General features: G+C 35.0%; 3 protein-coding genes across 3 annotated transcripts; all 3 read right to left on the bottom strand.

Moving 5' to 3' along the window:
• Nucleotides 1-417: 417 nt before the first annotated feature.
• LOC141716793 (uncharacterized) lies at nucleotides 418-2,105 on the bottom strand. The gene is made up of 5 exons (XM_074518970.1): nucleotides 1,629-2,105; nucleotides 1,476-1,546; nucleotides 1,051-1,318; nucleotides 834-966; nucleotides 418-726 (listed from the first exon to the last, which is right to left on the bottom strand). Exons 1-4 carry the CDS (start codon nucleotides 1,789-1,791, stop codon nucleotides 902-904), a joined length of 567 nt encoding a protein of 188 aa, XP_074375071.1. The 5' UTR covers nucleotides 1,792-2,105; the 3' UTR covers nucleotides 418-726; nucleotides 834-901.
• A 2,549-nt stretch (nucleotides 2,106-4,654) lies between these two features.
• Nucleotides 4,655-5,587, bottom strand: LOC141718682 (uncharacterized). The gene has a single exon (XM_074521062.1). It carries the CDS (start codon nucleotides 5,585-5,587, stop codon nucleotides 4,655-4,657), a length of 933 nt encoding a protein of 310 aa, XP_074377163.1.
• Nucleotides 5,588-7,911: 2,324 nt separating this feature from the next.
• Nucleotides 7,912-8,736, bottom strand: LOC141718680 (uncharacterized). Its single transcript, XM_074521061.1, has one exon. The coding sequence runs from the start codon at nucleotides 8,734-8,736 to the stop codon at nucleotides 7,912-7,914; it is 825 nt and encodes a 274-aa protein (XP_074377162.1).
• Nucleotides 8,737-13,743: the final 5,007 nt, after the last annotated feature.

The raw sequence follows: 13,743 nt of genomic DNA, 5'->3' as shown, positions 1-13,743 counted from the left end.
TTAGAAAATGATTATGTGAATGAAATAAAGATCAAGTATATATTTATGAATATCTATCCGCTTACTTACATTGAAACATTTACCAATTTTTATCAAATATTCTTTACTAATAAGTTAACATGTTCTCAATGATCTAAAGCTGCAAGAAGAAGGTTACAAACCAGCTCCCAACACACAAGGTTCTTCGATTCCAAGTTCATCAGTGCATGTTATTGAAACTATAACAGTGCAACAACTCAGCCAAAAGACTAATTCTGATGACTCGGGGGTGATAAAATTCTGTTTTCAGTTTTTACTTTACTTTTTTTCTAAGTTAGAATCTATAATTACTAAAGTAAGTGATATGCTGAGAATTACACAGAAAACCTTTGTGCTCCGTCAAAATATCCGTTGTAGAAGAATCCGAAAACTGGTGGTATTTGAGCTGCATAAAATGTGAGGAAGATGCGTACAAGTATGATGGAAGGTACAAATATTCGAAATGTAGTTATATTATGCCGGTGCCTGTGAAGAGGTATAGTACAAATAATAATTATACATAGGTTATTTATTTTAATGTTGAGTTTAATATTTATCTCTAGCAAACTGATTCCAGCCACCTGGGAATCTTGGAAATTTTCGTGACTTCACAATAGTGGCATCCCAATCCCCATCAGCAGTTCTTAAAGTTACCATGTCACCAGCTTCCCAATTGTGATTTGGTCATTGAATGTAGCTCGGGATATACTACAACGAAGATATAAAACATAAATAAAAGGCAAAGTATTAAAAATAGTTGGGCTGCTGTGTTATAATTTTGTTAGTAATTTAGATATCACAAATTAATTCTGTACCGCTTCGTGAGTCCACATTGGATGTTGTCATAACATGAGTAAAAGTCATGTTGTCATTGTTATGGACATCAACTTCCAAATTTGCAGGAATCAGAACATGTTCCTGAACAAACTCCATATCTGATTCTATATTCTAAAGAACAATGAATTAAAAATAAAATAAGCGGATATGTAAAATAGTTCAAAAAAATTACATAAACTGTGAAGTAAATATAACCTGAACTTGATGAATCTTCATCAAGCAACATTACTTCAATATTTGACTTGTCGAATATCATAACAAAAAAGTTTCCTTCACCGAAGTAGGTGAACAAAACTTTCCCAATCTCACTCAAACCATTATCTTGCACAAGATCTTGAAGGACATACATTTTCTTCTCAGTTTTGGAACAAGTTCCTTCATATCGACTTCCATTTCTCATGTAAAATTGGACTTTAGGTTGGAACAGTTTCCCAAATGCCCTCCAGAATTGTCCGGGTATTGGCTGTTAATGATTAATAATTAGGTACCAACTTTAACATACAAAAGTATTAAGTTAAACAATTACTAACATGCAACATGCTTATAGTGCATGTAGAAACTGATTATCAAAATTTCGGGAAAATAATTAACTGACTATAACAGGAAAATAGGTTTCTTACGATTTCTCCGACTTGAACTGCAGGATAATTAAGAAACACCAGGAACTTCCATCCTTTACCAGTCACTAGGTCTGAAAAATAGTTCATTCAAAAGCAACAAAATTTAAAATTAACAGTCCAACAGTTTAACAAAGAATAGTTTGTGTATCGTACCTTGATCATAGAATGTGCCACGTAGAATTGTCCTATTATTGAAGTATATAACCTCGCAGAGGTCATCCTTCAAACAATTCACAAAGAATTTTCCGTTCCCCTTATAAGAGTAAATCATAACGGAACCGAACAAACCGCGACAATCAATGTTGAATTCTTTCATATGACAGAGAGACTGTTCAGACCTCTTGAAACTCACATACGTTTCATGTCCATTAGCAAGTACAAGTATTACTTTTCTTGGAATAGATTCTTCAAGACCATTAATGACGTTATCAGGTAGTTTTTAGAATTTGACAAAATGATGTATGCATTAGTACTTTTAAATTATTAAATATTAATTGCAATTACACTTTTCAATCATGCAATAAGATTAAATCATGAGAAGATACGCATTAGTATTGCAATACTAATTTGCATACCATTTCATGAAGATCTCTATCTTCACATGGAAGAGTTGCAAAGAACGATGGATGTTCCTCGCTATAGTACCTAAGTTGATGTAGACATATATCAAGAGTACACATCAAATTTAGAGGCAAAACCTCTGTATATATGATAGTAGATTACAATCATTATAGAAAATTTTAGTATACCATCTCTGAGTCCTTCAAGGTCTACATGTTTGCACTATGGAAACCAGAATTTCCACTCATTTCTGCAATATAAACAACTAATATAGCTCTTACAGAATGTCAATAAATGTCTGTTGGCATCTCTGTAAACTTATTAACATATATTTCACGTAAAAAGTAGAAAGATAGTTCTGATGCAGTGCAGCAGGTGTGTTTATTATATGGGATGATAACTGAAGAAAGCAGAGTAAAGCGAGATTCGAGATCAAGATACAGAGTCAATACAGAGATATCATAATTTGATACGTACTTAACACTAAATCCCAAGATAGATTAGAACTAAATAAAGGCACTTGCTAGATATACCTTATCAAACAGATTAGGTAATGTATAAAAATTACTAAAGCCCACCATATTCACCATTACTAAATAATCAAAATTTTGGCACCGAGTATATCCACACCTAATGTACAATTACGGAAAAGTAGCGGATATTGAACTAATGCTCATGACTTCAAACAATTAAAACTCATAATTGGTTTTTTATATAGAAATTTCTACATTAACCTCAAAGTAATAGATCATGTAACTGCTCATAACTATATGATAAAATTTAGCAATTTATATAGTTGGACCAAAATATATGAGAAACACATTTGAAACATTATACACGGTGGAACTCAATATTTATCATTGAATATCTTTCTATGGTATCACGACTGGAGAAAGCAGGGTAAAGTAAATGTGAGACCAAGATGCAGAGTGAAAACATAGATATCATAATTCCATACGTAATTAACACAAAATCCGAACAATAATTAGAACTAAATAAAATGCACTTGCTAGATTTACATTATCATATAATTTTTTTTAACTTAGTATATAGTATGAAATTAACACAGTAGACCACAATTCAAGATACCAGAGTATATAGTATGAAATTAACACAGTAGACCATAATTCAAGATAACATAGTAGAGCAACATGATATAATCAAAATTGGGCACCGAGTATAACCACGGGTAATGTACAATTTTTGTAGAGTATCGCATTTCGAACTAATTCCCATTACTTTAAACAAATAAAACACATAATTGTGAATGTATATAACAATTTCTACAGAACTCTGTTTAGTATCAGTAATTATTCAAAAACAATAACGATTAGATTAACTCTTTACATGTATTAGTTAAGAACAATATAAATTGAATGACTAATTCAATTAGCATACAGATCAGTCCATAAAAATTATAACTAAACCTACTAACTGATTGAGACAATTGAAGGATAACAGAGTTTTGTAGAAGTAATTGGGCATGAATAACAGTAATTGGGTATGAAGAGTTAGTACCTTTTGCAGATTTCGGAGTGATGCAAGCTTATCGAGGTCACCGTGAGGATTGATATGCTGTTGGCAATGAAAGATTTTGTCCGAGAATCCTAAATCTACATGCAGCCCCTCTTTGTACCAAGGTAAAAGTCAATTCAACTATTATTCTTATATGTCCTCTTTATGAATTAATAAAGTAAATTTTATTGAGATGATTTAAATAGTATTGTATCACTAATGATTTTATAACTAATTTATTTTAATTAAAATAATAAAATAAAATATGTTAAAAATATATAAATTTTGCACAAATCTTTATTTTGCATAATTGTTCGTTCATAAAAATACATAGGTCAATTAAAGTAGACTTTGGCATTTTTTATATTTTTTTGAAAAAAAGATGAATTTGTGGGTGGAATTTTGTGTTAACGGAGGAAAAATAATATTTTTTTTCATTTTTTTATAAAAATTATTAAACGAAAATTCTGGAAAATATTTTGTTAATTGAGAAAAAATATATGTTAATAATAACTTATTGAAACGAAAGTAGTTCTTTGAATTTAACAATAACTTCTTGAAACAGAAGGAGTTCGTTAAACTCTCTAATAATGATAAATTAAAATTTTGTGTCGGAGAACGATGCTGCTATTATTTATCACTTGACAATATTATGTCATTATAAATATTTAGTATTAAATAATAGATATACTACATTTTATAACAATAATTAATCTATTGTATAATTGTTTTTTGAATATAAATTAAGAATTTCAATATGAATAATATAATATTGATGTAATTTTTTGTAGAAATTTGAAATTTTATGATCATATTTACTTAAATCTCAAAAAAGATAATATAACATGTGTGTGCCACGATCACATTATTTGGGAACGAAAAACAAATATGGTCAAAACTTATTTTGTTCGAAAATGGGGCATTGCATCTGTGATCGTGGCCGGAACATGAATATAATCACTATCCTAGTTATTAGTATTCTTTTTACGGGTATTGGCCCTTTTTATCACAATTTTAGAACAAATGGTCCAATATATCACAATTTGAAAAAATGGCCCTTTTTATCACTTTAAAACGCATTTTTTTTGAAACTAATATAACTTTCATTCATTCGAAAAATCATTCATAAGTGTCTCCAACAAGTAAGAAGGAGGAGACGTAAAAACAATCGAGCAAATGATTGAACAAGGAATTCTAGCTGTACTATGAGCAACCTTGTTAGCTTGCTTCCGAATATGAGTAACCCGACAATCAGGCATAGAATGGAGGAACATCTTGCAATCTTCAATGACATGCCCAACCTCCAGGAGATAATTCTTCTTGTGATGAACAGCTTGAATCGATAGAAGCGAGTCAGACTCAACTATAAGCTTCCGTTCTCCTCTCTGCAGGACCGAAGTAAGCGCCTCCCGAATACCAATACTCTCAGCCTCAAGAACAGTGCTGGGACGAGGTAATGTTGTGACTTTTGCTCCAACAAAATCACCATTGTGACTCCTTATAACCATACCCACAGAGAATGCATCAGCCTGGGGAAAGAAAGAAGCATCAACATTCAGTTTTAGATAATCCTGAGGAGGGGGACACCATTTCTTTGAGATTTTAGCAGTCTCAGTTTCAGTCCTGGTAGTTTGCCTTTTTGAAACTTTTCTCGCCTTACGCCACTCCACCACATACCTGAAACTCATCTCCATAGCTAAGTCAGCTGTTATGGTTTTATCCTCCCAGACTTTCTTATTTCTCCAAAACCAAATTCCCAACATAATCGTTACAATTTTCACACATTCTCCTTGAGTTGAAGTCTCAAGTTTGTTGAGAAGCCATTCAGGACCTGATTCTACCCGTGCCATATCATAATCAATCCCAGCAACTTGCCAGCAACTTCTTGCAAATATACAGTCAAAGAACAAATGCAAAATATGTTCGACATCCACACAACACATCGGACAAAGAATCATTACTGGTACTCCTTTATATCTCAGGTGATTCCTTACTGGTATATTGTTCCTGCAGAAGCGCCATAGGAAAATCTTCATCTTATGAGGTAGTGAGAGTCTCCAAAGCTTATTCCATCCCCCAGATACGGTACATAAGGATTCACTAACATTGTGATTATGCCATAAGTGGTAACCCGTCTTAACACTATATATTCCATCATTAGACATGGACCAGACTATTCTATCTTCAACTGATCATTGTGGCACAAAGGTTGCCAGAGTAGCTTTTGCATCCTCACTAGTGAATGTGCTATACACCTTATCTGCATCCCACCTTTTGGAACCAGGATAGAACAAAGAATTTACAGCCTCTTCTCTATCCATATAACACTGATTCTCCTCTACTTTAAACGTGACTTTGTTCGCCAACCAAGGATCTTTACACGCTATAATCTTCCTCCCATCACCAACCACCCACCTGTACCCTTTACTCAAAACTTCTTTATCATGCCACAGGCCCTGCCATATAAAGCTCGACCCCATACCTTTAGCAGCATTCAGAATATGTTTATCCGGAAAATAACGTGCTTTTAACACACGAGAAACAAGCATATCCGGTTGTTCTATACACTTCCAGATGTGTTTACCTAATAAAGCCACATTAAAACCGCATAAACTCTTAAAACCCATACCTCCTCGACTCTTTGCCATGCTCATTCCATCCCAAGAGAGCCAATGAATACCTTTGCCCTGACCTGACCCCGAGTTCCACCAATATCCATTGAAAAGGCGCTCAATTTCCTGAGATAAAACTTTGGGAAGTAGAAAGAAAGACATGCTGTAAGCTGGGATTGTTTGAGCAACATTTCTAATAAGAACCGCTTTGCCACCTCGAGAGATTGGTTTAGCATTCCACCCCTGAATACGTTTTACAACACGATCTTTAATGTAACCAAAAACTCGCTTTTTCAATCTCCCCACTAACGATGGCAGACCCAGATAATGACTATCAGAAATATCATTATGAACACCCAACACTGCAGATAACTCTCGTTGCTTGTCTACTCGCACATTCGAGCTGAACATTATTCCAGATTTTTGATAATTTATCTCCTGGCCAGACATATTGGCGTAGGTCTGAAGAATATGTTTCACGTAAGTAGTCTCCTCCAATGAGGCCTTAAAGAACAGGAACGAATCGTCAGCAAAGAGTAAGTGTGAAATTTCTGGAGCAGTCGGACTAGTTTTGCAGCCATGAATTTTACCCTCCTCCTCAGGACCATCAAGAAGATTCGATAAACCTTCTACACAAAATAGAAACAAATATGGCGATAAAGGATCTCCTTGACGGAGTCCACTCTTTGGCGTGATTGAACCAACTGTTGAACCATTAAAACAGATGTCATAAGATACTGTCGACACGCACCTCATCATCCACTCAATCCATTTGTCACAAAAACCAAGGGCTTGCATTCTTTTCTTTAAGTAACCCCAACTAACTTTGTCATAGGCTTTGCTAATATCGAGTTTAAGAGCAATCTCGCCTTCTCTGCCTCCCGTTGCCCTTCTCATATGATGAACTACTTCAAAAGCAACAACCACATTGTCCGTAATGCTCCGGTTTGGCACAAAAGCTGATTGTTTCTCCGAAATTAGGTTGGGAAGAACACGTTTAAGCCTATTCGCCAAAACTTTTGCAGCTATCTTGTATAAAACATTACATAGCACTATAGGACGAAAATCCTTCATATGACACGCATTTTCTTTCTTGGGGATCAGCACCACATTCGTGCGGTTAAAGTCAGCTATAGGAAGATTGCCATTTATCCATCTCTTGCAACAATCAAAAACCTCTCTACTCATCAATTTCCAGAAACTTTGAAAAAACGCAGGGTTCAAACCGTCCGGACCATTGGCTTTATCAGGGTGCATCTGGTGAATAGCCTCGATAAACTCTTCCATTGTCAACTCAGCAACCAGTGCCATGTTTTGGTCATGAGAGACCATTCTGGGACTTCTTGCAGCCGTATCTGACTCATTGGAGCTGACAGTAGTAAAAATATTCCTGAAGTAATCCAACACAATAGCTAGCATATCCTCATCATTCCCAACACGAGTGCCCTCATCTGTCATGAGAAAATTAATTTTATTGTTTCTTCTCCGTGCTGAAGCTAAAGCATGAAAAATTTTTGTATTATCTTCTCCCTCTTTGAGCCAAAAAAGTTTAGCTCGCTGCTTCCAATATAATTCTTCATGCAGCAAAATGTCATTCAGCTTGTTCTTTTTGACTATAAACTGTCTCACACTGCTATCATCACTTCTGTTTTTCAAGTCTTCCAAAAATTCTTTTTGCCTACGCACTTTCTCCTTAAACTTATTAAAAAAATTCCTTCCCCATTTTTTCATATACTTAGACACCGAAATCAGTTTGGGAATAAGGTTTGAACAGTGAACCTTTTCCCACTGGTCTGTGACATCTCGAATAAACTCAGATCCTTAAGCCAGGTGTTTTCAAATTTAAATCTGAATTTCCTCTTCGTGATTTTTGTCTCCCTAAACTCCAGAAATATTGGCTTATGATCGGACACTGGGACCGTGATAACCGAAAGGTTACACAACGGAAATTTTAACCACCATTCTCTAGTTGCAAAAGACCTATCCAATCTTTCCTGAACCCTGTCATTTGACCCTCTCCCTTTCTCCCAAGTAAAAGAACCACACTCCAGATCAATTTCATACAACATACTCTCCTCCAAAGCCTTCCTAAAACCCTCCATAAGCGATCCCGGATGAGGATGAACTCCTTGTTTGTCACTACTATACAATAGGTCGTTAAAATCACCCAGAATGCACCAAGGCAAACTTGATGCGTTAGAAAGTCTACGAATCATATCCCAAGCCTTTCTACGTCGTATGCGCTCCGGATAATTATAATATAAAGTCAGCCTCCAACTCGCAACACCGTTTTCATTAAACACTAAATCAATGTGATTTTGTGAATAACTATCTATAGACACGTCAACTATACTATGCCAAAAGACAGCCAGACCACCACTTCTTCCTGCTCTGTCTACTGAAAAGCAATGAACATATTTGAACTTTACTCGAAGCTTCTCAATTTTATTCGCTACTAAAATAGTCTCACTCAGAAACAAAATATCGAGGTTAGTATCTCTTATAAGATCATTCAAAACTCGAACTGTACGAGAGTTTTCTAACCCTCGACAGTTCCATCCTAAGCAATTCATTGGAACTGGCTAGCTTGCTTAGCAAGCGTAGCCATTAACAGAGGAGAAGAGTTTGTGCAATCAACCGTAGAAAGCCCAGGGTCTGATTTAGCAGTGGACGATCCTCCCACAATGTCCATACTTTCGTTTGGCCCAACTCTTTTACGTTTTCTTTCCTCGATGTCCAGCCCATCTAATTCCTTGTCCATAGGCCCAGTATTTTTTGAAAATGGAATTCCCTCTAACCCATCAGTAAAATTCACTTCTTGAGTTATGATGCCCTTATTTCTCTCCCTCATAACAACCACATTATCTTCTTTCTGCTGAAATCCCGCTTGTTTTGCTGGCATTTGATTTTGAAATCCTTGGCTGTTATCCCTTCCTACTTTTTCACCCCAATTTACGTCCCCCTCCTCCCGCAACCATTTACTCCGTCCTTGTCCAGCCTGTCTTCGTGGCGGCGCTATGAGCCACGATCCCCATTCACGGTTGTTACCTTCTACCTCACCACCAATTTTCTTCTTGCAGAATCCTTCTGTGTGTGTCAACATGCCATAGACAAAACAAAAATCACCAAGTTTCTCGTACTTCCAGTTAACAATGAATTCAGACTTGTCCTTCTTACATATTTTCTTTTTTCGTTTTAATGGCAAACGAACATCCACCATAATACGAATCCTCATACATTCACGCCAAATACTTGTGTTGTTGCTTAGATCATATGACAAAAAAGAATCAAAAAAATTCCCCAGCTGCTTGCCAACCGATTCCGACATATAACCACTAGGTAGATCATAGAATTGAATCCAAAATTCAACAGTGTTGAGAGACACCTTCGTGGGATCAACTCCAGCTGGGATAATGTTGGTAACCAATAAGGCATTGTCAAAAGACCAGGGACCATTATTCATCATCCAAGTCATATCGTCCTTATGATAGAATTGAAATAAGAAGAGGCCTGGTGTCAAGACCTTGATATTTATTCCCATTGCTGGCTTCCAGATGTCAGCCATTTTAGACTTCATGGCACGTACATTTAAATTCTTCTCTGTCAAGAGCTTTCCAATTAAGCATAACTCAAATCTGTTCTCAGCTTTCTCACTTTTCACTTTCCCCATCCAGCACCAATTCCTCATCCTCCTCATTGGAGATGTCCAGATCTGACATCCAAGATATCAATGTTATTCACCGTTGCCATTGCTAAATCTGCCTCTCACACGTTCTGTTTAGAAATGGAGAGAAAAAAATCATAAGACCCTCACAGTGGAGAGAAGTTACGTAATTTTTAATTTGTAGTAAAAACATGCTAAAGTACGTAATTTTGTACTCCCTCCGTGGAACACAATTTTGGACATAGAAGAAGAAGAAGAAAGGGAGGCATGTGATCAAATTGATGCTCTGGAATTAAAAGAGCTTTCCGACGATAACATCTTTAGCAAACCTGCAGAACCAGAAGGAAAAGAAGTAGAGCAGGAGCAACAAGTATTACTTGCAGAGCAGGAGGAGCAACAAGTAGTACCTGCTTTTTTATTTGCGTTTTTACAGAAAGTATTTTTTATTTGCGTTAATATTAATTTTAGAATATAAAATAAATTTTAAAATAAATAAATAAAAATAAAAAATTTGAAAATGCATTTAAAAGTTGTGTTAAGGGTATAAACGCATAAAATTACTGCGTTGTGAGGGATATATCAGGGACACCAACGCATGTTTACAATGCGTGGTCTTCATATTCCTGGAACTCAACTTTTAGGGCAATTTTCTCATATTGTGATATTTTAGACCATTTGCTCCCAAAATGTGATATTCAGGGCCTTTTTTCTCTTTTTAATGAATATAATTGAAGAAAAAGTCAAATTTTTAACTTCTTACTTCATTTTTTTATAATTAGGAAAATAACTAAATCCATGTGCGTACTGGCATATTGCTAGTTTAATTAAAGATGCAACGCTGATTCAAACTCCTAGGACAAGCTATCAATTCTACAAGTGAAAATCAGAGCATATAAAGATTGGTAAACTGTAAAAATAGACACACTAGATCCAAGTCAATAACTTGTCCATACCGAATGAATTGTAGTGTTTGTTTTATACTGGGGAGTTACTAGATGGTTGTGGCAAAAACAATTCAACAAAGAAGCTGCATTGTAGAAATTTCAGTTCATTGACAGTCATATGAGCTGCTGTTGTACATAAAGCACAAACAAAATCACCAAACAATAATCGTACCAGAAATCGTACCAGAATATCGTGTAGTGATAAAACTAGGCAGTTGTAGAGCATTGAAGTTTGTCATTATAAATCATGGATTCATGATGTGAATGGAATGTGATTCTAACATTCATCTACAGTATTGCAAGCACAAAATAAAGCATTAAGACTAGGTAACGGGCACGCACACATTGAACCAACTCCGAACTACAATGCTGAAGGAAGAACACATTTTATTGCATGCAACTGCATAAATTACAAAGATAGTCTTTATCAAAACGAAACACATTAAAACGGTCTGTCATGTGTATATACAGTAATTAAATAAACCATGACACTAAGCTACTCCATTGATGACAATGAGGAAAATAGAAGATTAAAGAAAGTTTAGGTAACTATACAACACAATCTAGTTAAGGCTGGAGACAAATGTATGTCGTTGCTTCTTGTTGTTGGAGAGCTCGTCCTCATGTGATAACTGTGAATCTTTTTCTTTCCTAGAGAATCGTTTCACCTCCTTCAAAGTACTGTTGTTGCAGCCCATAACAATAATCAAAGTTTGCCGCCAGATGAGTAATTAAAGCCATTCTTTCTTTTTCTTGCCGCTGTTCTTCCTGCTCCTCCTCAGATAGTAGTTGTTGTTGTTCCTGCTCCACAGGTACTACTTGTTGTTCCTCCTGCTCTGCAAGTAATACTTGTTGCTCCTCATGCTCTACAAGTAATACTTGTTGCTCCTGCTCTACTTCTTTTCCTTCTGGTTCTGCAGGTTTGCTAAAGATGTTATCGTCGGAAAGCTCTTTCAATTCCAGAGCATCAATTTGATCACATGCCTCCCTTTCTTCTTCTTCTTCTATGTCCAAAGTTGTGTTCAATGTCTCCGTGTAAGACCTCCATTCTTGGTCCAATACTGGGTCCGCCTGTAGTTCTGCCTGGTCTTCTTGGGGTTCAAAAGTTTTGTTCAGTGTCTCAGTGTTAGACGTCCATTCTTGGTCCAATAGTTGGTCCGCCTGTGATTCTGCCTGGTTGGACACGTAATGATAAGGAAACCCCTGTACTACCATATCTGAACCAACAAGCTGTTTGTCATCAAAAGCAATACTCTCCTCTTTCGTAATCTTGCATATAGCGTAGTTGTAGTCCTTTGGGTGCAAACTATATTCGTGCAAAGTCCACTTTCCATGATCATCCGAATCATTTTCTACTTTATATGTCAGGAGCTTGTCGTATCCAATAAGAACCCCTTCCTTATTCTTCACAGCTTTTTTATTCTGACAAGTCCAAGTGCCACAACCAGCTTTGCGTGATACACGTTCCCCGTTCTTTTTCAACATGGTAAACACGTACATTACCTTCTTGGTTTTTATATTACCACTATAGGTGTTTGAGGATTCTGTTGACAAAGACCAGCAAGAATCGTTGCTTTTTAAAATCTCCCAAGGAGTGGAATGATCCTCATACAGATTTTTTTCGGCTATCATATGGGTGCATGGCAGCTCATTCCCCTGAATCTTAAATTTCAGATAAAACTCACAAACATCTTGTGCGGACGGGCAAAATTTGATACCGATATCTGCATGTTCAATTATACAAGATTGGCCACACTTCTTTGATCCCATTCTTCTCTCTTTTTTATACAAGACCTAGCAGGGATGCAATGTGTTTTCGAGTACTTTTTTACCTGCTGCAATTAATGACCATATATATATACTGTACTGCACACACCTAGGGTTTGTCGGTGCTGCAGTAGGCCCTTTTTTTGTCAGGTCAGGAAAAGTACTGGTTCTGCAGAATATTCTTTTATTGTGATGTTGCTAAAAATTCTTTTTACTAATGATTTTTAATAATGATTTTTTATTGTAAGAATATTTTTACTAATATTGTCTTTGTATAAAATATCAAAATTTTACTAATTTTACTAATTTTTATATATATGTTTTTTAGTAAAAATAAAAATTTTGAAATTAGATTTATATAAAATTTTAAATAAATCTATTTTGAAATTTTTATTTTTTTTGTTATTAGAGTAATGAATACAGGTGTAATTATTGTAATATATCTTGATAATAATAGTTGTATAATAAAAAAATGTTTTATTTATAACTAATAACATATTAACTTAAATTTGTTACCAACGACATATGAATCTTGGACTTTTAGTATAATAACATAATTATTTCCCGTTGAAAAAAATCTAAGAGGTCATTTGTTTAATCTGAACAGTCATTTCTGGATAATACAAATTTCTGGATGATAAGATTTTGAAAATTTGAATGAATGATGTTGTTTGTTAAAAGAATATATACATTATCTGAACGATGATAATTTCTTTTAATATTGATTTTGTTTAACAATTTTTTTCTAAGATTGATATCACTATTAAGATTAAGATTAGAATCAATATATTAAATTAAATGAGTACAGGAATAACACATGTCAATCTTAACAATAACTATAATCTCTAAAAGCACGTGAATTAAAAATTTCTATCTTGCGTCCATCCTCTTCTTTTGTGACTTTAGAGAAACTATACTATTATTCTAATTTATTGAGCTTGATGTCATTTTTTGTCATTCGATTTACCTATAAAAAATTTAATTTTAATAAAATAAATACAATTAAATACACATTACAATAACTTCATTGCACAACCAAAAAGCAGCCAAGAGAAGAGACCAAGAGGTGAATACAAATCACGTGCTTTGCTTGGATACCAATATTGTAAGGATAGCAGTATTATTTTGGAATATAATAAGTAAAAGAGTATTTAGACGACAGAGATGAGAAATTGGTGAGTGGATCATCCAGAAGTTTTTTCCCT

The sequence above is a fragment of the Apium graveolens genome, chromosome 4, assembly GCF_009905375.1.
Source record: "Apium graveolens cultivar Ventura chromosome 4, ASM990537v1, whole genome shotgun sequence".
Taxonomy (NCBI): domain Eukaryota; kingdom Viridiplantae; phylum Streptophyta; class Magnoliopsida; order Apiales; family Apiaceae; genus Apium; species Apium graveolens.
Note: the sequence above shows the minus strand (reverse complement) of the source record. Positions and strands in the feature narration are given on the sequence as shown.